Raw genomic sequence first — 27,048 nt, forward strand, 5'->3', positions numbered from 1 at the left:
CAGAGATAGACGGGATGATCAAGTCGATCGTTTTGATCAGAAATGGAATTGGCGCTTATCTCCAATTTAATCACCAATATTAGATAGAGTAGAGGTGATATTAGAGCCCTCTAAATTGACAAAAATGCCCTAGAACGAAAACACGAATTGGTATTCTTGCGTTCGCACCTCATTTTATCAGTAATATCGGTCGTTATCGGCGATTGAATTCGGCGAGCCAAATTGGCGTTTGCGTCAAAGAGTAAAGTAAGTAATATATAGGTTTGCGTCCGAACGTCCTGATTCGATCGGGCAATTTAATCAGATTGGCGAAAAATTTTACCCTTAACAGAGGTTTACGAATAAGAGGGTAAATTTAATGTTGCTATACCACAACAATGTCTTCATATATGATTTCTAGCAGTACACACGTCGCAAAGCAAAAACAAAATCCCCCGCCGCGTCTGTCTGTTTGTGTGTTTGTATGTTTGTTCGCAATAAACTCAAAAACTACTGAACAGATTTTCATGCGGTTTTCACCTCTCAATAGAGTGATTCTTGAGGAAGGTTTAGGTGTAATGTAAAACCTGTGCGAAGCCGGGGCAGGTCGCTAGTGAAATTATTATTCAATGCAACACTGCCACTGCCAGTCGGGGAAAATCACTCTATGGGGAAAATAATCGTCTGACAGTTCTGTGTTGCTCTTTTAATTTGTTTTCAACATTTTCAGTCTTGCCAGATATTTGACATTGACACTTTATTGACAGTTGACACTGCCAGTGGTACAGTATAGTATTTTTATAGCGAAAAGCTGCGTCTCAAGAATTAAACTTCCACTGTCCGACAGAAAACTATATAACATTGTGCTGAAACTGCAAATTAGACAATTGATACGTGGTTTGTTTGAAATATATATGCAAAATGTATGTATGTTAGCGAAATGGGTGACGAAACTAAGGAAGAGCGGCAGGACAACGAATATGCAGCTTTGGAGGTTAGTTTATTTATTTTGGTAACATATTCCAATTACATGTTATGTGCAAATTGGTTAAAATCGCAATATAACTGTTAACAACATGATTTTGAGGTTATATACTCATCTAATATTTTATATTTGTACCTATAATAGCTACATTAGTACATAAAGGGGCCCACAAATTACCAGTTGCAAGCAAAAGCAAAAGCTGACAGGCTGATATCGTCCAGCGAACTGGTAATCTGTGGGCCCCTTAAAAGTCAAGAATGGAATATGCTATTGTGATTGAATAGCACTATCGATAAACATATCAAAATATAACATAATATGTACAACTTTATTTATATTCCAGTCCATATTTGGTGACGCGGTGTCTGACAACCGAGGACAGAACGCCTGGAAGGTGTGGCGTCCGCTGGATCTGATGCTGACACTCCATCCATTGCATAATTCTAATGTGCAAGGCGTCCATTGCTCTGTTACGTTACATATAACATGCTGCTCAAACTATCCTGATAAGTATGTTTATATTTCCATCCATCCAATTAATTTTTGTTTAATCTAATCTATACAATAGTTGATAATTTGGTTATCAAGACAATTATTGCTGATCAATCATTTATTTTCAAATTTGTTGATATTGCTTGCCAAGGCCTAAAATGCTAATATTTTCCAAAATATGCTTGCTTGGATTTTTTTTTATTATTTGTAAAGCAGGCAGGCAGTGGAAATAACTGATAATGCCTGTGTCCAGAGCCATCAAACCGGGTTTTCAGTGTTGAGTAGAGTTTGCATTGTGCTTATCTAGTTTATTCTTAAACGCATTGACACTTTAGGCCGAAACTATGTCCTCTGGGAGTTTGTTCCAAGCTTTGACCACTCTGTTGCTAAAGAAGTGTCTATGAGGATTATTGTAGGACCTGCGAGACACCAGCTTATACTGATGACCTCTCAGATGGTTGTTATTATTGCATATATATATTAACATAAGTTTTTACATCTATTTTATAAACTTTCAGGCCACCAGATATTAAGATCCACAAAATGCATGGTCTGTCAACGGAGAATGCTACCAAACTCCTGGACGAGCTGGATGCGTTGGCTCAACAGTTGTGTGGGGAGGTCATGATATTTGAACTAGCTCAGCATGCGCAGGTAATAACTGTTCTGCTCACTGCACTAAAAAAAGTTGCAGCATTCCGGCACCATTAAGCAGAAAAATAGTATACACACTTCAACCAGTAAATAAGAAAGCCTCAGATCACATGTTTGTCTACCTCGGCTTTGCTTCGGCCAACAACATGTGATCGGAGACATTTCTTACTTTACTGTACGTTTACTTACTTTACTTTACTATACTATTTCATCACACTCACAGGTTTAGCGGGAGTTATAGAAAAAGCGTTCTCCCTAGGGAGTTAGGAAGTTTCTAGTGCCACAATTAACAGTTTTTTGTCTTTATACTTAATTTTTGTATCGCAAGTGTGATGAAAAACATTGTGTGTAACTCGGGGCGTAATAATATTGCAAACTCGAGTCTATAAATCGCTCCGGCAAGCCGTCGCGATTTGACTTACTCTCGTTTGCAATATTCAACTTACGCCCCATGTTGCAAAATGTACTATTGTTTGTTCTACAAACTTTTATTTAACTTGCAATAGTTGCAATGTTTGTTTGTCAAATCTTGCAAGTTAAATTAGACCCTCTTCCCATTATTCTATTGAGCTGAAACTTCACATACGTATGTAAGGGACTATCCATAAATTACGTCATCGATTTTTGACCCTCCCCCCCTAAAATCATCCAAAAATCATGCTTCTTTCTTCCTACGTCATGCTACCATCACCCGATGTCCAGAAATTTGAAATGACGTAATTTATGAATAGCCCCTAAGTCAGGTGACAATGCAATATTATGGTATGATCGAGCTGATTTGATGATGGAGACATGAGGTGGCCATGGGAAATCTGTGATAAAACAATATAACAACCTATTTGTGTTTGGGTTTGTTAGAATTGTCCTGAAAACTATTAGTTGCCTGTTGAAAGACAAGTACAGTCAGAATTAAAAGCTTGTATAAAAAAATACATTATTTTAGTCCAAAAATAAATGATACCTGACCTGCTAGCATATATTAAGAACGGGTCACTCACGTATTTTAAGTCGAAAAACGCTCGACATGTTTCACTACGTACCGAGGAGTGTCATTAGGAGCTTGCGTTGACGGTGAGAGGAGATGAGGTGAATACGTGAGTGACCCGTTCTTAATATATTTAATATGTCTGTTTCTCACGGAAGTTTTGTTATTAAAATATAAAGATTTATAATCAAAACTTATTGTTACGCTTTCAGCAATTTCTACATGACCATAATAAGCCTACTCTTTCTTTCTACGAGGAAATGTTGAAACAGAAAACAGAGATGGAACAGCTTAAATTGCATGATATGCAAGTGAAAGAAGATGAAGAGGTAACCCAGTATTTAAAACAGGAACTTCAAAATTCTGTTCTTCCGTTTTTTCCAAAAAGGAAACCTCGGTTTTTTTACTATGTACAGAAGAACATTTTAGACGACAATGGTCACTCACTTGAATTATTAGTCGCTATTGGTGACATGTTTTGGGCCCGTCGGGGATCCTTCTTCCGGCTCGAGTGCTCGCGTCGGCTGTACTTTGTGCACTCAAGAACACAAAGTCCAATTCCATTATACCTTAGAATATTGTTTTAAAATGAGAATGTAACTTTATATAGGTAAATAATATTTAAAAATTGCATCTTTTTAACTTGCAGAGAAAAAAAATTAAAGATGAAATCCAACGAAGGGAAGAGATCCTAAAAGCTGCCGGGAGACAAAGGATACATAGATCTAGTGCCAGTCAAGAAAATAGCACCGATGGACTAGAGGCCCCGGAGTTAGTCTAGTGAGTAATTTGAACCATATGCACACTGGTATTAGCTTGAATTTACAATAAACCGTTGCCATATCGTGTCATTCAATAGCACCAAAAGGTAGATGCCCCGGTTAGTCTAGTGAGTATTGAAATTTCTACCATATGTGCACTTTTATTAAGTTGAATTTACAATGAAACTAGCTAGATAGAGCTATTAGGTTACGATATTTATTTTTAAAACTTTATTCTTCTCTCTTCTTCAGCGTGTGGTCGCCCACCGTTGGGCATACGCCTCTCCAATCTCTCCAATCTCTCCATTTTGAGCTGTTGTTAGTCTCCCTTATCCAGACTGGTCCCGCAGTCTGCTTTATGTCATCGGACCAACGGGCGGGTGGGTGAAAACCCTATTGCTGCGAAATATGTTCGTCACTTTGGAGTTACTGTTAACCCTTTATAAGGCATTAGGGTGTCAGGAATTGTGCAAAATTGAACCCTACCACTTGGAAATAAAGTTCGAAATCAGGTGGGAAATATGTTCCCTTTGCCTTATAAAGGCTTATAGGTAAACCAGAACTTTGGGAGTATTGTCAAGAGGGCGCTCGTTTTGAATTTTATATAGCAACAATTTGTATAGTGGGGACAATGGAAATTGGCGGTTGATTTTTGTTTTATTCCGACAACGTTAATAAGTACGAAGTTTGATGTTTGGATATTTCTTCGGTTATTACGCTTAAATGGCTGACTCGATTTAGATAAAATGAATAGCGTAAAGTCAATAAGTAACGCAAGAGTTATAATCTATTTTCTTTTTTGTTTTCTTTTTTTTAGGTTTGGTCGTTTAATTCCGCCCTTACGCCCTTCGCTAGCAAGCCGTGATACCGATGCATGCGATACACCTAATACACAAATCAAATTATTACAAGACATCAACCAAATCGTCACGACCTGACTATAGTGACATTTGTCCATAAGTTTGAAACTTACCCGTCAATTCAGATGCTAATTTCGTTATGTTTTCTAATGGAAGAAATTTATCTCCCGCACGTTTTTTTTCCAATAAATAACTATATACACTATTTACAACTTTTTTCTCCGTAAAATCTAAAACTTTCGGCATGATTATGGCAGACTAATAATAATTCACACGAAACTAGACAAAGCAATGTTTACATTGTCAATATTGACAACTATCATAGAGGGTAGATGTTGTCTATTATTAAAATTGTTGCCATTGCTAGAAATTAGTACCAACAAATTTCCGTAACATGGCGCACCCTCAATAGATCCTGGTTCACCTATAATTGGATTTGGATTATCAGCCACTTCTCACACACACACGGCCACGTCATTATTAGCCACTTCTGCGCTAAGAAGTCAGCTCGTAGCTGAATTGGCTCAGCCTTTGGTTATTTCCTTTTATAGGTACCTATGTTACTTTTGCCACGCTTGAAGTAGGTACTCACTATGTGACGTTATCCATAAATAGGGACCGTACTAGTTGTCGATGGGAATCCCAGGCGTCGCATTTGTTTAGGTTCGTCTTCGTTAATAATCCACAGTTAAGTTCCGTAGACATATTTAAAATTCAATTTCATTGATATGTATTGTTATTTATTGACAGCTACGCAGACAAGGCGACACCAATAAAGACGTGTCGCAGTGAAAGTGTTAGTGTGGCGTGTACGTGCAACATCAAGTCTGCACAAGTAGTACGCGTGACACAACGGAACAACAAGAAGGTTTACGTTGGGAACTGTCTAGGTAAGTGCCACTTGCATTGCACCATCCCACTAACCCGAGGTTACGCGGTTAAACCGTTAACCCAGTGTCAAATTGTACTGGTAACCATGGTAACTCCAGGTTTAACCGGATAACCCCGTGCAAGTTCGCTTAAGTTGACGAAATCCGAGTTGAGTCAAATAATTTTATGCGCCTATTTTAGTGCGTAAAGAAAGAGGAGAATCGCGGCATTCGCAGCGCTAAGAAGGGCATACCTGGGACGCTCGGTAGGGCGGAGGCCGATCGGACGTCTCAGGACTCTCAGGTATCGGGGCGATGCTGATCGAGACAACTGGCGTGTACTCGTGTCGGAGGCCAAGACTCATTTTGGGTCTCTGCGCTTTGAGTTTATTTGTGTTCCGTTGCTTTGAAAGTAGTGGGGATTAATTTATTATTTATCATAAAAAAATCTTTAGTTCGGTTAATTTTTAAACTGTTCACTTGTTTCTTTGCAGGCCACTCATCAAACGGCTCAACGACCTACCTAGCAATAGACGACGAGACCGGCGAGCGGCTCATAACCAAAAAATGGCTCCTACCCCCCGCCACAGACTTCCAAACCCGCAGTAGACAACTCAACTCCATCCAACAGGACTTGAAAAACATGTGCCGCATTACTAAATCAACTCTACTACCCTACACTGCCATGGAAATGTCAAAAGAAACTAATAAACGGACAGTCAAAATCTGCATTTACATATTCAGAGATTTCGTTTTAGGAACATCTTTAAACTACCTAAGGACTAAGTTAAAAGTGTATAAGGATAAATATGAAGCGTTAAAGTTATTAAGGCATGTAGGTTTAGGTGTGTTCAGTGCTTTGAAAGTGTTACATGAAGTGGGTGTAGTGCATAAAGATGTGAGGAGTGAAAATGTGTTTTTGGATGATAGTGGAAATGTGAAGCTTGTTGGTGCGAGTTTGGATATGAGGTTGTCGGAGATGATGGAGGGAGAAGATTATTGTGATAGGTAAGAGAGGAAATTCTGTTTTTTCTTCACGTCTATATTTTTTTAGGGTCATCCGCATTCGAGGGAAGCCAGCGCTGTCAAACTGGTTTAACTTGACAGACATTCAGACGTACTCTATGAGAGTAACTACTGATGAAACTCACCGTACACAATTTAGGCATGCGCCCTACGCGCTTTTACTTTCTATTTGACCCTTTATGTATTCTACAAATCATTAATACTAGATTGTTAACCAAGAAGGGATGTAAGGCACTCATTTCAGTCGAGGTAGTTAGGCGCTCGAAAGCAGTTAGAGCGCCAATAGTTCGAGACTGAAATGGTGCCTCTCACTTGAGTTCAACACTCTACTTTTCATTTCGAATACGAGCAAAGTATAGTACATTGTGTATTTAAAAAAAATGACGAAGTATTCATAGTATTTCTTGAGGGTACTTTCAATTAACAACTCAGGTAAAAGTAACATATAATAACGTAAATAACAATTTATAGAATAGTGAGTTAAACATCAGAATGGAAATTGTATAACAAATCCATTTAAAACCAAATTTTAATTGCATACCTTGATTAGGGTTTGTTTTCAAAACATCCTTGAACGTGAGCTTAATACTATTTGAAGAATGTAAGTTTCAAATTTCTAGGCTTTCTATAATTATAACAGGACTGTTTTTAACTTTTTATACAGGGTGTCTTTAGCCATTGGACAAACCCTGAAATCCCACGTAGGGGTACTTCTCAGAAATGCTCTAACGGTAATATTTTTTAAATTAGAACAAAAGATAAAAAAATAAATTATCAAACATAAGTTATTTCCAATAATCGACAACAAAAAGAAACATACTGTAGTAATCATTGGCAGTGTTTTTGACAAAAGTCAGAATCTTATTAATGTCATAAATAAAAAGATAATCAAAACGGTGTTCCATACTATTTATTATCTCAGGAGCTACTAAGTAAAAAAATCGTAATTTGTTAATTTCTTCGTAACCGCTACACCGATTGTTATGATACTTTGTATACTGGTACTAAATACTCTAATGCATATGTATATTTCGGCTTAGTCCAATGGCTAGGGACACCCTGTATACAACTTTCCCTGCACTATTTCAGGCAGACCAAAGCGCAAGATGTCTACGCGTCAGCACTAATGCTTTTATCGATAGTCTCACAAGACAGTGCTGTGCTCGAGGTACCCTCCGACTTGCCGAGTTCTGCAAAGGACTTTCTATCGAGGTAATTCTTTTTTTAGGGTCCCATACCCAAAGGGTAAATACGGGACCCTATTACCAAAGAGAATAGATCGTATAGAGGGCTATTGCCAAAGTAAATTTTGTAGTCACGGTACATTTACTGCCGTCTATCGACACACGATTAAAACCTAAAATAAAATTGAAAATGTAAAAATTAATCAAAATATGTTTACGGATAAAGGATTTTTAAATTTTATTGTTCCATATCTTTCACTCGATCCCATGTACTTTCACTGATATGTGTTAAAATTGTTAAATATCAAACGGTGTCGTCGACACCATCTAGCCGAGAATAGGCTAAAGGTGTGTGCGCCATCTATTTGAGAATTACTTTTTCTTGATTTCTGAGGCATGTTTTTTTTTTCTTTGACTTTATTTATCTTATATGGAGTTATATATATCTCTGCTATTACTAAGACTCCACTGTCCGTCTGTCTGTCACCAGGCTGTTTCCCATGGACCGTAAATCGTGATATTTTCACAGATTATGAACTTATTTCTCTTACCGCTATAACAACAAATACTAAAAAGTCCGCACTTGTTTTAATAAGTGTGTAAGTATTTTTTTTTATTCTTTAGATGTTTGACAGAAGAAGAGCATTCCCAGTGGTCGGCGGAGCAACTTGTCAACCATGGGTTCTTGGTTGACACACCAGTCATACAACCTACTACTAGCCACCAAGATGACGTTGGCAGCGGTTCTGAGGTAGGTCATAGTAACGAACTGTTTCTACTTGAGTTTATCAACACATTCACATGTGCGTCCACCGTCATACAAGTTTCTTCCTAGGCCACGCCCCCTGGCAGTGAATGCGTTAAATAAGTAGTATTACAATATAGGCCGGCGATCCGTATCGGGACCGCGATCCGCCATTTGGTGACCCCTGACCTATTGTGACGGCCGTTTAAAGTTCATTACTATAGTTCGTTTTTTTTAGCATTAGAAAGAACTCCACAGAAGCAAGCGTGCAGTTTTTATCAGGCTCTTCAATTGTTAATAATTATTGAATTATCTAATGTAGCAAGGTCAATACATATAATTTACTTCAAATTATTACCGATAAAAGTGCCGGATTTGGAACCACAAGCTTACTTCTGCGAAGTTCTTTCTAATGCTAAAAAAAACGGACTATAATGCCCGTTGAATCCTGGAAATTCTAGATTCTTTGGGCTGTAATGCTCTGTAGTACATACATAGCATTAAGAAGTACCTACTTAGGGCGACACGTATTGCAACCCTATAAGTTACAGAGTCTGTATTGCAACCCTGTAAAGTATAGAGTCTGTATTGCAACCCTATAAGGTACAGAGTCTGTATTGCAACCCTGTAAGGTATAGAGTCTGTATTGCAACCCTATAAGGTACAGAGTCTGTACCTTATTGGGTTGCAATACGTGCCGCCTTAAGTAGGTACTTTTTCACATTAATGGTCCACAGGAACATGTAGATACTATTGTTTTATCAGGACGAAGATCCAGTGAAACGGATACAAAGAACGAGTCTACAGATGAACGGGCATTCGCGCCTCAACGCAGAGTTTGAGGTCCTAACCTGGCTTGGTAAAGGCGCTTTCGGTGATGTACTGAAGGTGAGATTATTGATTTTAACTTTTTTTAGCTTAGTTTTTTCAAAGTCATCAACTTTTCAAGTGGAATACATCATTTTAAAGTTTCTGTCAATTTATTACACCATTCACTAAACCGGGGGTTAACCGATTAAACCTGGATTTACCATGTTTACCAGTACAATTTGACACTGGGTTAACGGTTTAACCGGTCAACCCCGGGTTAGTGGGATGGTGCAAATGGCGCTAATATAAATCTCCCAACGCGAGAAGAGTTTAGTGGTGCCATGGTGGATGTCTCAAAATAGTTCTCCACAGTTTTTAAAATTACTTGTATACTTATACTCGTACATACTTGGTGGTTGCTATGTAGGGTGATCACTTTAGTTATTGGCCACTCTTAACAATAAGACTTCTGTTGCTTTGCTTCTCCCTTACCCTACCTATAGTTCGTTTTTTTAGCATTAGAAAGAACTTGCAAGAAGGTAAGCGATCTTAACATGTCTTTTAATAGAAAAACGCTTTTTAAAAATCAAAAACTATTACTTATGAAAGCAGAGGAATATAAATGATCGTATTAGATTCATAATTGTTACATATTTGCCGTAACTTATTTTTAAAATGTGTTTTTCAATTAAAAGACACATCAAGATTGTTTACCTTATTTCTAATGCTAAACAAAACGAAGTATACCTTACCTTTTTCTTTTGCCTTACTATCGAATGAATTTTATTTTGAGTTCATCATCATCATCATTATACTAGCCAGTGGACGTCCACTCTTGCGCCACCGGTCCAGCGGACTCCCGCGACCTTTACCAGGTCGTCATGCAGTCCACCTCGTGGGGACACTGCGCCTTCCGGTACGTGGTGCTAGAGAACCTTTCCGCCCCAATGGCCATCGGTTCTACGGGCAGTGTGCCCACCGTATTTTGAGTTACTATCCTAAAGTTATCCCTGAATAAACATCAAAATATCTTATGATATTTATTTATTAATTGATTTATTCATTACAGGTAAAAAACAAACTCGACGGTGGTTTCTACGCCATCAAACGCATCCAACTCAACCCCGAAAACGTGAACCTCAACAAGAAAATAACCCGCGAAGTGAAATTACTATCCCGTCTCAACCATGAGAACGTCGTGAGATACTACAACGCTTGGATAGAGTCCAGCGTAGAGGTGTCAGAGTGTCCTAGCGAAGAGAAAACTCCAACACGGTATGATATAGTTACTCAAATAATTAAGTAATCACTTAGGAAGCGCATGTAAAATAGGAAGATGATTCGCAAAGTGAAGTTACTCTTCCGTCTCAACCACGAGAACGGTGTGAGTTACTACAAAGCTTGGATAGTGTCCACTGTTGCGGTGTCAGAGTGTCCTAGCGAAGAGAAAACTCCAACTAGGTATGTTATAGTTAATCAAATAATTAAATAATCTCTTAGGAAGCGCAAGTAGAATAGCCTGAGTAGAAAGATGATTCGCAAAGTGAACTTAATGTCCCGTCTCAACCATGAGAACGTCGTGAGATACTACAACGCTTGGATAGAGTCCAGCGTAGAGGTGTCAGAGTGTCCTAGCGAAGAGAAAACTCCAACGAGGTATGTTATAGTTAATCCAAGAATTAAATAATCTCTTAGGAAGTTACTGTCCCGTCTCAACGCTTGGATAGAATGGATAGAGTCCAGCGTAGAGGGGTTACAGTCCGAAGAGAAAACTCCAACTAGGTAAGGCGTATTAAAAAATCCGAAAAATCGTCTTTTATGTTGGTTCGCGAGAAATCACGCAAAAAAACGTTTTATTTTTATCAATGCAATACCAAAATAACGTTTATTGCGTGATTTCTGTATAAATCAAAGTTTCACTATCAATGTAGCTCAAATAAACATTCGAAAGTAGATATATGAGCACATATTTATGTAGTAATAGTGCGTAATTACTTACTATAACGCAATTGCTTTTTGTATGGAAAGCGAACCACCTTAAAAAGCGCTTTGAGGGGTAACCGCTTAAAAGATGTCCACAGGCACACACACCGTTTAATACAAACCTGGAATGCATAATTCCAATAAGGTACACTGCGATACCTTATATAAAATCTTGGCGGTCTAAAGGTTAAATAAAAGTTTTCTTGGCCAGTAATGGTCGAGATCGGCCAGAATGATGAATAACTTTATTAGGTTTATTTTTATCATCATAATTGCCGATAGTTTCCTATGTAATTGGGAAATGTTTGGAGAATTCGTTCTGTCCAGTAATGATTTCTTCATTGTATATTACCTCCTTTACTACACTGCGCTTAAGCTACTAAAAATAATACTAAAATTATTGGTTACAAATAGGATAAAGGGGCCAGTGATTAATAGTCCGCCGGACGGTATCGGCCTGTCAGTTAGAACAAAATTTTGACAGTTCCGAACAATTGACAGGCCGATACCGTCCGGCGGACTGTTAATCAGTGGGCCCCTTAAGCCGGATATCAGCATAGGATTTCATTTAATTTTGTCTTTGTTATTTTTTTGCTAATATGCGGCATTTTTTCTTTTCTAGGAAACGGCCAGGCCTCAGTTTGGAAGGCGTGGTGGCGAAGTTGGGTCAGGAGGTGAAAGTAGAGTGGTCCATGTCTGAGGGTATAATACAGAAATGCGAGGATAGCGAGGATGAAGACCCATGGTTCAACGGCAGGTTGGTGCAAACAGCAACCTTATGCCTTTTATAATAAGGTTTACCGATGCACAGTTAAAACAGTGTGGGCGATGGAACAAGTCTCTGGTAAATGACCAGGCCTTTGGAAGATGTGGGAGCATTCCATGAAATCGTCTACCATTTGTCCCGTACAAACGCGATTTTCTGAAGACTTGCAGGTACAAGAGTTTCCTTTTCTATGACAAATGGTCAACAATATGCGCTGAAAAATAATTGGCTACTTTAAATGCCGAAAAAAAAGTCGCAACACAGGAAATAAAATGCGTTTGTACGGGACAGGCCGTGGAATGCTCCTGTGGTGAAGTTGGGACAGGTGAAGGTAGAAGGGTCATGACAGAAGGCATCGTGCAGAAATGCGAGGACAGTAATATATCGACGTGCAGTCGGCAAAAGCCGATATGAATAGTTATTTACGATCAAGTGCGGAAAAGAGGATATTTGAAACGAGTGGCGATAAATTAAAACACGACCGAAGATTCAAATTCAGATGTTTTTTTGGTAAAAGGCAATCATTTTTTGATGGGAGTGTTTTAAATCGACACGAGTTGCGTAACTTGCGAATTACCTATTCGCACGTGTATTGTCAAGGCGTTAGATACATGTTCAGATATTTTGGAGCATCTCGGCCACTCTGATATAATTGAATTTGATACTTACACACATTTTTGTGTTTGAAATAAATAAAAAAACAGGTTTTACAAACAGCATTAAAAAATAATATGTTGTTTAAATGTGTATCTACTATAAATATTTATAGGTCGTTTTTATTATACACAGTCCCGAAGATGAATCCAGCGACGACATAGAATTCGAAGACCTATCAAACAAGTCGGAAACAATCCCGTCAGAGAATATTCCGTCAGACGCGCCAACTCGCCCGCCCTCAGAGAGGCTCAAGCAAGTCCTGTATATCCAGATGGAGTTCTGTGAGAAGAATACGCTGCGGCATGCGATTGATAATGGCCTGTTTAAGGAGCACTATAGAGCTTGGAGGCTGTTTAGGGAGATTGTCGAAGGTAATTATTTATTTAACCTAACCCTAAGGCCCTAGGTCCTACCTATAGTACCTCTTCAGTTCACTGAAATTTAAATCCTATTCAATTGGAACAGAGTCGCTTTTGCTTTGTTTCGTTCAATTTTCCAACAAGCCAAAATCAACTCTATTTCCTGCACTATAGGTTCTAATTTCAATGGCAATTTTTGGATTTTTCATTTGTATCTTTGCCCAGCAGTGGGACACTCCTACAGGCTAATAAAAAAATAAAAAAAATGGCTGGGCCTTAGGAGGCTAAAGTCGGCTGATAAAAATGTATCTACCTATAGTCTGTATCTTTAGGTATTTAAATAAAAGTAAACAAACAATGTGTGCATTTTCGGGTAGTTATAAAATTTATTGGTTAACCGACCAATTACAAAACCGCCTGGATCAGTCACTGAATGTAAAGATTTTGTTTACTTTTATTTAAATAGGTTGTTGTTGTTTACCTTTATTTTTTTAGTTTAGGGCGGCCACTTACTATAACCGGTCAGTTACTGGTAATTCGCCAGTAACTGACCGGTTATAGTAAGTGGCCGCCCTAAACTAAAAATGAACTCTATTCACCTACAAACAGAATTCATTATAGTATAAGGCGGGTAGTTATTGAAGGCTGGCCAGTTATAGGGTTATAGTTACAGTATACGGTTTCAATAACTGACCAGCCTTCAATAACTAGCCTTATACTAAAATGAATTCTGTTTATAAGTGAATATAGTTCATTTTTAGTTTAGGGCGGCCAGTTACTAAAAGCGGCCAGTTACTGGCGAATAAACCTTATACTAAAATTAAACTCTGTTTATAGGTTAATAGAATTCATTTGGTGGCCAATTACTGGCGAATTACCCTATTATAATAGGGTGACTTCAAAACGCAGAAGCGAATTTCACCTTCCCATACAAACGGAGTTTCGTTCTCATTTTAAAACTACGTGTTGGATTGTAATGAAACTTTACACATACAATGACATGAGGTATTTCTAGTCCTGTAATTAGTTTATAAAATCATCTGTGAAAATTTCAACTGTCGAGCTATCACGGGTCATGAGATACAGCCTGGCGACATACAGACAGACGGACAGTGGAGTCTTAGTAACAGGGTCCCGTTTTTACCCTTTGGGTAGGGAACCGTAGAAATAAGAAAGTTTAACTATAGACGACCGTTCTGGCCTAGTGGGTAGGGGTAGTGACCCTGCCTGCGAAGCCGATGGTCCTGGGTTCGAATCCTGGTAAGGGCATTTATTTGTGTAATGAACACAAATATTTCTTCCTGAGTCATGGGTGTTTTCTATGTACATAATATAGTATGTATTTATCTATATAAGTATGTATATCGTCACCTAGCACCCATATAGTACAAGCTTTGTTTAGTTTGGGACCAGGTTGATCTATGTAAGATGTGCCCCTAATATATTTATTTATATTTTATTTATTTATTAAAAAAAACCAAATCCGCAGCAGAACCAAAGTAACCGATGTAGCCCTCCGAATCGCTAAACTTAAGTGGCAGTGGGCGAGGCACATTGCCCGTAGAACCGATGGCCGTTGGGGCGGAAAGGTTCTCGAGTGGCGACCACGTACCAGAAGGCGCAGCGTGGGTAGACCCCCCACAAGGTGGACTGATGACCTGGTGAGGGTCGCGGGAGTCCGCTGGATGCGGGTCATTGCGGGTGGCGCAAGACCGGTCATTGTGGCACTCTTTGGCCTATGTCCAGCAGTGGACGTCCTCTGGCTGATATGATGATGATGATGATTATAAAAGATGGTGAATTTTTCATTGTTCTAGGGTTGGCCCACGTCCACCAAAGAGGCATGATCCACAGAGACTTGAAGCCAGTAAACATTTTCTTGGACTCGAACGACCACGTGAAAATCGGAGACTTCGGTCTGGCCACCAAAGCTTTCAGTGGGATGCCGGTTGATGGTAAGATTCTGTTATGTAACTGAATAAATTGAATTGACTTTTTTTTTTTATTATGAATGGGCTTTACTCATGGCCACAGACTAGCCGAAGCGTAGACGTGGCCTACGATGGAGCGAGCTCGCCCAGAAGGTGCCTGTTCACTCTTGATTTGAAGGCAATTTTTCATCAATTTAATAAATATAGCAATAGTTATTTGTACAACAAGAGATCAAAGTTTGGTATTTCTTCGAGTGCTTATTTTGAGTCCCGGGCAAGCGAAAGATTCTAAATTTATCTATTTCTTAATTTATTTTTATCTAATTATTTATTTTGAATCTAATTTAGAATCTTGAGCGTAGTAAGGGATTCAAAAGCGCACGAGATGTAAATTACTTTGATCTCGTGTAGTACACAAAATTTTTCACCCTAAGCAGTGAGAACATACCTAGAGGGACAGAGATAATAGAACCCAAGTATATTGAACTTGTATTAGACCCCGCATGTTGAAATGACATTTGACTATAAAGGTCACTTGAATGATATTTTGTCTCACTCAGTGAGCAAAATGCGTTTTGCTCACTCATTTTGTCTCACTCAGTGAGCAAAATGCGATTTTGCTGAGGGTAAGTCCTTCCGGGAGCTGGGTCGTCGCCTGCTTGGAAGGGGCCTTGCTCCCGCTCCGGTTTTTCCTGATGCAAAGGTTGTCCATCGCAATCCAATGCGGCAACGCAGCGAGCGTGATGGGCACCTTTGCGTCGGGGGTAGTCCGGGACGGGCATCAGTAGGCAATCTATTTTATACTTATTTCGTTTATATTTATATTTAAGTTTAGTTTTTAATTAGTTTTATGTGTAGATTATGTATTATGTGTTCCGTACTCCACATCGGATATCTTCATTGAGAGAGTAACGCGATCGTTGACCAATGATGCCGCTAGCGTCTATGTAGTCGCTCCGCCCCACGCCGTGACGTAGTTCCGCTTCCACTTTCTGCGAACCGTTACTCGCTTCCCGCCACTCGCCACCGCCATGACATTGTTTCGTCGACCGTCTTGACCGATGGTCCGCAAATATTTTTTGCGTATATTTTTGCAGCATGGTGCTTTAACATTTCCGATCCAAAGCGCGGTCGATTAAATAGTGAGATATGGCAGAGATCGCCACTATTAGTCTTTTGGCGGTCTCGCGATCGAAGTCATCGAACGGTGCTTTTCGATTCTACCCACTTTTTTCTTGCTAAATTAATTTTCACATTCCATGCTGCTAAAATCGTTACCGTTAACTCGCACTTTCGAGATCGAAGTAGGAAGTGCGTCAGTGGTTTTTGTTAACAAGTGGTAACAAGTCGCTCCGCATCGGAGAGGGAACGTGCGGTCATCGTGCCTGCGGCGGCGGCGGCGGCGCCCGGGCGGCGCGGCGGCGGACGGCCTGCGCGCGCTGCTTTCGGGCGCCGCGCTTCGCTGATAAGGAGGTTTGGATTGTCTCGAACCATCTGGTGAGCCAGTTTAAGATATTCTAATTTTATTGGCGTTCAGAAGTTACTTCGTCACTCGCGGAGGGTTCTCAGGCAGGAGCCTGGGAGTACCTCGTGTTGTTAGTTGCGGCGCGCCCGGGGCGCCCCGTCCCCCGGCGCGGGGGCGCGGGCCCGGCCCCGCCCCCGCCCGCGCGCGCCGCGTCTTCTGCTGTCGTCCAAGGTGACTCCGAGACACCGCGACGCTGCGGGCCACGGTGGGCGCCTCCAGTCCGCAGGACTCGGAGAGACGTCACACGCCCGCTCCTGTTGCTGCAGTCGCGGTGCGGACGCCTCCAGTCCGCGGGACTCCGAGAGACGTCACACGCCCGCTCCTGTTGCTGCAGTCGCGGTGCGGACGCCTCCAGTCCGCGGGACTCCGAGAGACGTCACACGCCCGCTCCTGTTGCTGCAGTCGCGGTGCGGACGCTTCCAGTCCGCGGGACTCCGAGAGACGTCACACGCCCGCTCCTGTTGCTGCAGTCGCGGTGCGGACGCCTCCAGTCCGCGGGACTCCGAGAGACGTCACACGCCCGCTCCTGTTGCTGCAGTCGCGGTGCGGACGCCTCCAGTCCGCGGGACTCCGAGAGACGTCACACGCCCGCTCCTGTTGCTGCAGTCGCGGTGCGGACGCCTCCAGTCCGCGGGACTCCGAGAGACGTCACACGCTCCTGTTGCTGCAGTCGCGGTGCGGACGCCTCCAGTCCGCGGGACTCCGAGAGACGTCACACGCCCGCTCCTGTTGCTGCAGTCGCGGTGCGGACGCCTCCAGTCCGCGGGACTCCGAGAGACGTCACACGCCCGCTCCTGTTGCTGCAGTCGCGGTGCGGACGCCTCCAGTCCGCGGGACTCTGAGAGACGTCACACGCCCGCTCCTGTTGCTGCAGTCGCGGTGCGGACGCCTCCAGTCCGCGGGACTCCGAGAGACGTCACACGCCCGCTCCTGTTGCTGCAGTCGCGGTGCGGACGCCTCCAGTCCGCGGGACTCCGAGAGGCGTCACACGCCCGCTCCTGTTGCTGCAGTCGCGGTGCGGACGCCTCCAGTCCGCGGGACTCCGAGAGACGTCACACGCCCGCTCCTGTTGCTGCAGTCGCGGTGCGGACGCCTCCAGTCCGCGGGACTCCGAGAGACGTCACACGCCCGCTCCTGTTGCTGCAGTCGCGGTGCGGACGCCTCCAGTCCGCGGGACTCCGAGAGACGTCACACGCTCCTGTTGCTGCAGTCGCGGTGCGGACGCCTCCAGTCCGCGGGACTCCGAAAGACGTCACACGCCCGCTCCTGTTGCTGCAGTCGCGGTGCGGACGCCTCCAGTCCGTGGGACTCCGAGAGACGTCACACGCCCGCTCCTGTTGCTGCAGTCGCGGTGCGGACGCCTCCAGTCCGCGGGACTCCGAGAGACGTCACACGCCCGCTCCTGTTGCTGCAGTCGCGGTGCGGACGCTTCCAGTCCGCGGGACTCCGAGAGGCGTCACACGCCCGCTCCTGTTGCTGCAGTCGCGGTGCGGACGCCTCCAGTCCGCGGGACTCCGAGACACGTCACACGCCCGCTCCTGTTGCTGCAGTCACGGTGCGGACGCCTCCAGTCCGCGGGACTCCGCGAGACGTTACACGCCCGCTCCTATTGCTGCAGTTGCGGTGCGGACGCTTCCAGCCCAGCGGGACTCCGAGAGATCCGCGTGGCTCTGCGAGACGTCACACGCCCGCTCCTGCAGCTGCGGGCGCATCGCGGGTGGATCGCGCCAAGGTGAAGGCGGACCGCTTCTGCGTCCCGACTGCTCGAGCGGAAGGAAGGTAAGTTACGTGTAAGCAGTGGAAATGCTACGAGTACAGCGACGATCGCCGCGTTGGTTGCCGGCCGTCATGACGTCGCTGGTGACCTACGCGCCGGTGGTGGCCACCACGATGGCACCGCCGAGGGCAACAGCGTCGCCGTGATGATGCGTGCAACTACGAGCCTAGCCATCGGCGCCTCCCGTGCCGGTAACGTCCGTCACGCGCACCGGCGCCTGTCGAGCTGGCCGCCACGACGGCGCCTCTCGCACCTGAGCCTGGCGACGGTGGCCGCCATGATGGCGCCGCCCGCTCGATGACACCGCCTGCCCCCCGAGCTGGCCGCCACGATGGCGCCTCTCGCATTACGCATCGACGCGGCGGCGGCGGCTGCCACAATGGCGCTGCCCGCCACGATGATGCCGCCCGCCACGATGGCACCACCACCTGCGCACTGGCGCCTCTCGAGCTGGCCGCCACGATGGCGCCTCTCGCCTCACACCAGTGCCTCCCGAGCCAGTCGGCGACCGCCTCATGCGCCGGTGCCTCCCGAGCTGGCCGCCACGATGGCGCCTCTCGCCTCACGCAACGGCGCCTCCCGAGCCGGTGGCGGCGGCCGCCACGATGGAGCCGCCCGCCTCACGCGACAGCGCCTCTAGAGCGTGCCGCCACGATGGGTCCTCGCCTCACGCACCAGCGCTTCCCGAACGAGTGGCGGCCGCCATGAGCCGCCCGGCCTCAGGCACCGGTGCCCCCCGCCCCCGAGCCGGCCGCCACGATGGCGCCCCTAGCTTCACGCACCGGCGCCTCCCGAGCTGCGGCGGTTGCCACAATCACGCCGATGCTGTCCACCGATGCTGCAACTACGACGATGTCGTCCCTTGCTCGCTGGGCGCCACAGTATCAGTTTTGTCCTGTCCACATGGTTCCATTGAGGTACGCAGGCGCCTATAGCTATGGTGCAGGTATAGGTATGGTATGGCACAGCACGAACAGACCGCTAAGCTCTTGGTTTCGGTTAAAGAATCCTCCGGCGACGGCAGACAAGATCGTAAAGAGCCCCGTCCTAGCGCGGTTCGACTGCCCGGAGTTGAAAGCGGTAAGATATGTCGATACTCAGAGGAAAATACGTCGTGTTCCCGGGCTTCATAAAGGTGCTGATCGACTTCGCTGTGTCGCTTCGAAGTTCCTACGACTTCTCGAGGCCATGGAGTGGTCCAACCGGAGAACAGTTAGCGACAAGGCCCTGTGCGACCGCTCGAAACCGAGGTGAAAGGCATCGAAAAGGTCTGCAGACTTCACATAAGTAATTATCTCTGCTTGCTAGCGCTCTCCAGCTTAAGTTCCGTCTTACAAAGACGAACTCGTGCGAAAAGCCCATAATAAACAAAATGGGACAAATAAACCCGCTGCGCCTGAACAAGCTTGAGTTTCCGGTGCTAAGAGAAAGGGGCCAGGAGGACTCCAGCAGTTTCCATCTGTCTGTATTCGACTTTATCGAAACAGTTTTGTTACGCTAAGCGCCAAAATCGATTTTAGACTTGATTTCATCAGTTCGATTTCCTTAAAAGCATGCTACTAACTCGATGCCCTATACTAACTCGATATAGGGTGTCTCTTCGGATAAAGCGAATTAGACCATCACGCTCCTAGACATCACGTGGGACACGCGGCACAACACCCCGATTGAAAGTTTTCTTTTTCGCGACATACAGGCCTGCCTTGCTGCAGAGTTTCTCGCAGAAATGAGACTCAATGCCTTCTGTTCAGTGTCAAATTCGCAAACTTTAGTTCATGGAGGAAGGTGAAGCCTTCGCAGTCCCCAGCAACACGGAGCTGCCGAAAGCCTCGCACCACTTTCTTCCTCATCTTATGCAAGCAGTCCGTTACAATCTCCAATATTGGTAGACAATGTACGAGGTAAGGCCCTTTCAGCGAAGAGTAACCGTTAACGGGCCGCATCTGCAGCGCTGACGACAGAAGTGTAAACATACAACCGCACCGGTACAGTATACATAAAACGACGGCGACACTACATCCCTTCCGTTACTACGGCTGTCGCAAAAACTGCTGATGCCAGCAGATCGTCTACAGGTCGCGCTGGTTGCTTGCTACTTGCCAGGTCGGTACAACCCCCGAGGGCAACGGTTTATCAAGAAGTCACTGCGCGCCCGAGTGGCAGCTGCGCCCAACAGCCGCCGAGACTGTCTTCACCTGACAGGCGCCTTGTTGGCCGGCCTCCGCTTTCGAGAGCCCTCGCACTGTGCCACGGTATTTCTTAACAGACTCATTGAACTGCTACCACGACGTTTGGCAGCTGCCTGTGAGACTTGGCATGGATGTCTCCCCTCCCAGCCTAGTCTGTGTACTGCGACGGCGTGATAAGGAATCTTAAAGCAGCTGTGGTAAGCTTGCAATTTACTGGCGGTCCTAGTGAACACAACGTCAGACCGCCCTCCCTTACGAGTCAACGACCTTAAGAATGAGGCGTAGCTCCTGTCATATAGGACGCTCCAACACCGAGCTGGCGGGATCAGGAGTGACGTCCGCTACTGGCGTGACTGGCGCATGCATATAACATGCCAAGGTCTAACGCTACGTAGCGAACGAAACGCAACTGTCACTGTCTCACTAATATGGAAGAACCGGATATTCCCGATTCCGGTACTGTGTTTGTATAGAAAACAGTAACGGGAGCCCCTAGATCGTCCCCTTGTCTAGGCTGCATGTACGGCCACAATGTAGAAACGGTCTTTATGGTGCATCAAAAATAAGATCAACTGCCAGGTACCTCTATCCAGTGAAGTAGCGAGCTATCTCAGACGTCTATTTCTATTATCCATGTTAGCTTTCAGAACGATACTCGTTCATAAGCCTCTCACAAGTGCTGTGTATGAACCACTATCGGACACTATGCCTTCTTCCAACGCCATTAATAGCGAGACCAGCGCCTCCCAAAGCACCAGCTTGGGACGCGAGACATCTACTTGCCCTAATTTAAATATCCCTACAACGTTAGGTACGTTAGAAGAAGTACGATAGAATAGCTGCCGCACTTTTGCTGTTAGCATCAGGCAGCAGGGTCAATGACCTTACTCTACTACACTGTAGCCCGGGCAATTACATAGATAACTTTAACGCTATTATTTTGTGTCCGAAATTCGGCTCTAAACCAGATAACGTGTCTTACCGACTGGACTCTTAGAAGCTCCGGAATAAAGTATAGACCCAGTATAAGTAGGTAGTCTGGGTACGTCACCTTGCGAGAATTACACAAAATGTTAGGGGACACTTCGCTTATTTCTTTCAGCCACAGTCTCATCCAAGCCGGCCTCGCCTACGATTGCTTTTGATCCACGATGTACTTAATAACTAAATTGGCTGGAAAGCTATTCACTTAGCGATATTTTCGCTTATGTTAATTGGGAACATGACTCGCCGAGATTCTGCGGATCGGATGCGATTTCGAATGAGAATTCTCTTAAACCAGTTTCAAATCAAGAGTGAACAGGCACCTTCTGGGCAACCTCGCTCCATCGTGGGCCACGTCTACGCCTCGGCTAGTCTGTGGCCATGAGTAAGCCCATTCATAATAATAAAAAAAAAAAAAACGTCAGATTCGAACCTGAGATTACAATTTCAATTCTCAATTTCCTGTAATTCACATTATAACGAGTCACTGTGATTTCATGGGTTGCAATATGATGTATACATATTTATTCGTTCTCTGAGTTCTATGACAGTAGGTGTAGCCCTATCGCTTGCGCGCCCGCTAACTCGCCACCAGGAGATAATAAACAGGCCGCGTAGCCAAGATGCCAATCGCTAACGCTCCGTAGCGATCGAAACGCAACTGTCACTGTCACACTTATGTGGAAGAGTGATAGAGATACACAATGCTTTTCGTTGTCGAAGCGATAGCGATTGTAACCTTGGCTAGGCGGCCTGGTCTCAATGAAGATATCCGATGTGGAGTACGGAACACATAATATAAAAATTTTACCTTCCAATAAAATTATTATTATGTTTCCTATCCACATCGGATATCTGAGTAATGCCTTCCTGGCAGGCTACTAGGCTACTTTTATGCCGACGGTACTTCTCCTCAACAATGTCATGGCGGTGGCGAGTGGCGGGAAGCGAGCAACGGTTCGCAGGAAGTGGAAGCGGAACTACGTCACGGCGTGGGGCGGAGCGACTACATAGACGCTAGCGGCATCATTGGTCAACGATCGCGTTACTCTCTCAATGAAGATATCCGATGTGGATAGGAAACATAATAATAATTTTATTGGAAGGTAAAATTTTTATATTATATTAATTATGAATTAAATTTGTACTTTTACTGAATAAATTAGCATAATATCATGTTGTACCTTAAAATCAAAACCTTAAAATCGGACTATTTTTAACGAAAATTGTTGATATTGATGATATGATGTTGAGTTATTTTTAAATGCGAAATGATAGAAAGTACCTACATTCAGAACTGTGTTTTGTATTTTATAGTTCGTTTTTTTTAGCATTAGATAGAACTTGCAAGAAGGTAAGCGATCTTGACATGTCTTTTAATTGAAAATCGCTTTTTAAAAACCAAAAACTATTACGTATGAAAGCAAAATAATATAAATGATCGTATTAGATTCATAATAGTTACATATTTGCCGTAACTTATTTTTAAAATGTGTTTTTCAATTAAAAGACACATCAAGATTGTTTACCTTTTTTCTAATGCTAAAAAGACGAGGTATAGGAATCCTCTAGACGAAGCTTAGAGCAATTATTTCATGAAACCGATGATGCCAAAAATACAGGGGTGCGGGAGACGAGGTGAGCGAGACCCGTGCCGTGATTGGTCCGTTCAAAGACACGGGCGTCACACAAAGACACTTGACTCGAAAATGGAGTAAAACTACCGTATATTCGTGGCAGAGGGGGTAGCGCTACTATGCTCGGTCTGGAGGATGTTTTGTCTGTGGATTATCAAGAATGTGCAATACTATTAGGCTTCGCACGCGGGTAGATCAACCAATTTGCACAAAACCTTAACAAATTATACCTTCCTCGAGATTCACTCTATTAATTAGGTGACAACCGCATGGAAATCCGTTCAGGAGTTTTTGAGTTCATCGCGGACATATATACAGACATACATACAAACGCGGCGTTTGTTTTATAAGGTGTACTGATTTATATAACTAAATAAAATTCGCTAAATATATAATATCATGTAATTTTACGCTTAATAGGAGAACATTAAAATCAGACTGTAGTTTTAATGAAAGTTTTGATTTTTACGAGTTATTTTTAAATGGGAAATGATAGAAAGAAACATTCATAACATTTTTTGTACAGTCAGCAGCAGAAGTTGCTAAGCGGGCGAGGTGTTCAAAATTACCTTGACACGCTTATTCTCTTAACAATAAAGTAGCGTCAAGATCATTTCTCTTAGATGGTTTTTCTTATTGTTATTTTCAGAGAAAAGTAAACAGGAAGAAATCAGCGGCTCCCTTACTGGTCAGGTATGTTTTAGGTAATAACCGCGTTTTCTATTACGCTTTAACTTCTTTACTAATTTATTTTCAGATTCAGGTAGATGGTAGATACAATAAAAAGAAAAATAAACTTACTTATCTATTAAATAAAACTAATACTAAATAAAATTAAAATACGTCTAAGAAATTGGGCCCCTTTGGCATGCTGCCGAGGATGCTGGCAGCATTTCTCCGCTGTAGGTATTGCGATGCTAATACGTTGTGCGAGAAAGCTGCCAGCTCTTCGGTCACCAGTGAAGTCGGTTAATCTTTTTGATATAATTATTATGCACTTCTTTGCTTATGGGGCTGTCCATAAATTACGTCATCGATTTTTGATCGCCCCCCTCCCCCTAAAATCATCCAAAAATCATGCTTCGAATGACCCCGTTTCCTCCTACGTCATGCTACCATCATCCGATGTCCAGACCCCCCCCCCCCAATTTGAAATGACGTAATTTATGAATAGCCCCTATGTCTTAAATGTTCTTAAGATTATTCATACGATGAAGCATATTCGACATTCATGTTGAAACAACTATTATTTTGGGGTATTAATATGGAATATTTTCTTAATTAATTAAGGAAACTAGACAATATGAATAAAACATTTATTTAAATAATTTCAAAACTAACCCGGAGAGCCTTAAGGGCCTTAATGACAGGAACTTAAGGTAAACTAGCTCTTATCTAAATAACATGAGCATCAGACTCTTATTTAAGTGTTGAGGGAACAGTTATGGGTATAGCGAACTCTTTTTTAAAATGTTTTGGTAGAAGCGGCCTACTGACGGACAAACTTAAAAGTTACTAAGGGTATGAGGGCGCCAGAACCAGCATCTCTGGTTCAGTAATACATATTAGATAAAGGGTCGATCTAACCTCCAAAACTTCGAAAGACCGTAAACAATACAACCGCCACGTTGGTCAGGAACCTCTGCGTGGAAGTATGGAAACGCCAGGCACAGCTCCTTGCCACTGGTAGCTCGGCTTGCAGAAGCTGGCATTTTGAGGCCACCCCGTAAACTCGTAATAAAGACGGTAAATCTTGAAACCCTGAAATTTATAAAACTACTAAGTAACGGAACAGACATTCACAGAATCGAATAAATATACTGGACTGCGAGTAGGTCGCTGCTTACCCGGGGCAGACAATAAGCGGGCGTAGGAAAGGACTTGCATAATTTCAATGCACCCGGGGCTTCAATTTCCAGGACGATTCACATCCAACGAGCTGCAATAATATAAAAACAATCAGCACTGCACTAACAAATCCATCCAAAACAATTAAGGAATCGACGAGCTACTTACGATTAGGCGGCTTAAACCGCGATATAGGTAGAAGCCATCAGGCGGCACCAGGCCGCTGGGCAAAGGAAACGAACCACCTTGCTACGATCTCTTCCAAATCCAAAAAGAACGGCTAGGTACGTGGCGAGCCATCGGTGACAGATCAAACGACGGGGTTACCAGAGTCCGAACGGGGCTCGGCCGAACACCACATGACTTGACAAAAAAAAACGCTTTCTTTCCTATTTAGTTTGCTTAGAATAATATTGAATACAACGCGCCGACGAATAAAAAAAATATTTGAAGACAATTTTAATTTACAACGACCTGCGATTAAAAAAACCAAAAATGTAGGAAGGCACCGAAATTATTTTTAATCTAGCAACCCGGACCGAGTTGTTATCGACTGAGCTCGCTAGATGACGTTAAGGGTATCAAACGAATATGGGTCAGGGTCACATACTGTTCAATATTGAAAAAAAAATGAAGAATTAAAATTTTGTTGTTACAGTGCTCCCCTTCCCGAAGAAAATTTTGACTACGGCAAAATTTTGAGCTGGTCCCCAGCTCGCAAAACCACCCGCGGAAAGTACCTAGACAATTACCTACCGCTAAAAAAAACTAACTAACAAAAAAAAATCGAACCCACGCACTAAACCAGACTTACTTTATAAAGACTTGACGCACGCAAGTAAAGCTCTAAGCTACATTACCACGAAACGTCGCATCGCGTATATTCCTTGGTGGCATAACGAACGGCCCAGGCCGCGGGTTATGCGTCCAAGAGATACAGCGGAAGACGGCATATAGCCAAGTGAAATTTACTAACTAAGATCGGTGACTGCTACTACAACTAATACAACTAATTCAAAGATACCTAGCGCGCATATCAGGCCGTGACTGTCAGACGTCACAGGTCTGAACGCGGAAATCAGACAATAACACAACACATGATACATTGACCAGCTGTGTCTAAACGACAGGCAGACGGTAACGTTCGAAACAACACGAGACACACAAGGAAGTCGACTGTACAGGCTCCATTTCAGGCAATGCAAGTCTGTCAGTCTGACAAAAAAAATCCGATGTTTGCGGACAACGCTTTAAGGCGTGTACCACATAACCCCCTAACATCAACATTAACGTTCACGCATATGATTTAAGTCATACCGCAAAGCGTTAACAAAGAAGATGCAACTGCTATTAAGAGCCTGACGGTTTAAAGTCCGCCAGAACCCGACCAGCCAGTGCCGATTGGAATACTGGTTTAAAACGCCAGCACCCCGGTAAAACACGCGAAGAGTCTTTAAATCGTCCTCTTCGCCCCCCAACAACAAACAAACCACGTGCCTGAGTTACGTTTGCTCAGACACGATCGAAAGAAAGTAATACGTAAACAAAACTCCTGCACGCAACCATAAAAAAAACTCCTACCGAACATCAACAAAAAAAACGCGCAATCACCGATAATTAACTAATAAGTAAATATTTACTTCACCTAAAATAACAACAATAAGGAAAAAACTCGATTTAAGTCGAGACAATAGATAAGGAAAAGTAGGTAATAAACATAACTCCCGTACGAAACAATTGTGGAAACTACTACAATAAGATTCGACCTTAAAGGTAAACGGCTATTTGAATATCGGTAAGTTATTTAAAAAAAAACGTAAGTCAACAACTATAATTGTGACTGACTGTACCCAACCACGTCAAGAAACTATTTAATATTAATTTTATTTATTTTAAACTTCAACTTTTAACTTCAACTCCAAACATCCTGTAATAAATTTAATAATTGAAAACACCTGCTGACTGTACTTCACTATAACTTCCAAATTTGCTCCCTCAAACTTTTTACAACTCCACATTTATAATTAATAAAATTTCGTTAC

At 43.3% G+C, this 27,048-nt stretch overlaps 1 protein-coding gene and 2 long non-coding RNA genes across 3 annotated transcripts in view; 1 reads left to right on the forward strand and 2 right to left on the reverse strand.

The window, feature by feature from the left end:
- LOC134673426 (uncharacterized) overlaps nt 1–27,048 on the reverse strand; it is a 155,541-nt gene that overhangs the window by 17,884 nt on the left and 110,609 nt on the right. The window lies entirely within an intron of this gene.
- The window catches only part of LOC134673396 (eIF-2-alpha kinase GCN2), a 45,327-nt gene continuing 19,110 nt past the window's right edge, over nt 832–27,048 (forward strand). Inside the window, exons 1-15 of the mRNA XM_063531370.1 lie at nt 832–973; nt 1,308–1,474; nt 1,975–2,110; nt 3,308–3,424; nt 3,745–3,875; nt 5,467–5,606; nt 6,080–6,593; nt 7,701–7,823; nt 8,420–8,546; nt 9,306–9,428; nt 10,420–10,625; nt 11,956–12,090; nt 12,889–13,127; nt 14,933–15,070; nt 23,808–23,851. Of these exons, the coding sequence (XP_063387440.1) occupies nt 905–973; nt 1,308–1,474; nt 1,975–2,110; nt 3,308–3,424; nt 3,745–3,875; nt 5,467–5,606; nt 6,080–6,593; nt 7,701–7,823; nt 8,420–8,546; nt 9,306–9,428; nt 10,420–10,625; nt 11,956–12,090; nt 12,889–13,127; nt 14,933–15,070; nt 23,808–23,851 (2,409 nt within the window). The 5' untranslated portion in view covers nt 832–904. The remainder of the gene's footprint in view (nt 974–1,307; nt 1,475–1,974; nt 2,111–3,307; nt 3,425–3,744; nt 3,876–5,466; nt 5,607–6,079; nt 6,594–7,700; nt 7,824–8,419; nt 8,547–9,305; nt 9,429–10,419; nt 10,626–11,955; nt 12,091–12,888; nt 13,128–14,932; nt 15,071–23,807; nt 23,852–27,048) is intronic.
- Nucleotides 24,461–25,240, reverse strand: LOC134673429 (uncharacterized). Its single transcript, XR_010099477.1, has 2 exons — nt 25,006–25,240; nt 24,461–24,919 (listed from the first exon to the last, which is right to left on the reverse strand). It is a non-coding gene; the product is annotated as an uncharacterized LOC134673429 (long non-coding RNA).

Source organism: Cydia fagiglandana, chromosome 18, assembly GCF_963556715.1.
Source record: "Cydia fagiglandana chromosome 18, ilCydFagi1.1, whole genome shotgun sequence".
Classification (NCBI taxonomy): Eukaryota; Metazoa; Arthropoda; class Insecta; order Lepidoptera; family Tortricidae; genus Cydia; species Cydia fagiglandana.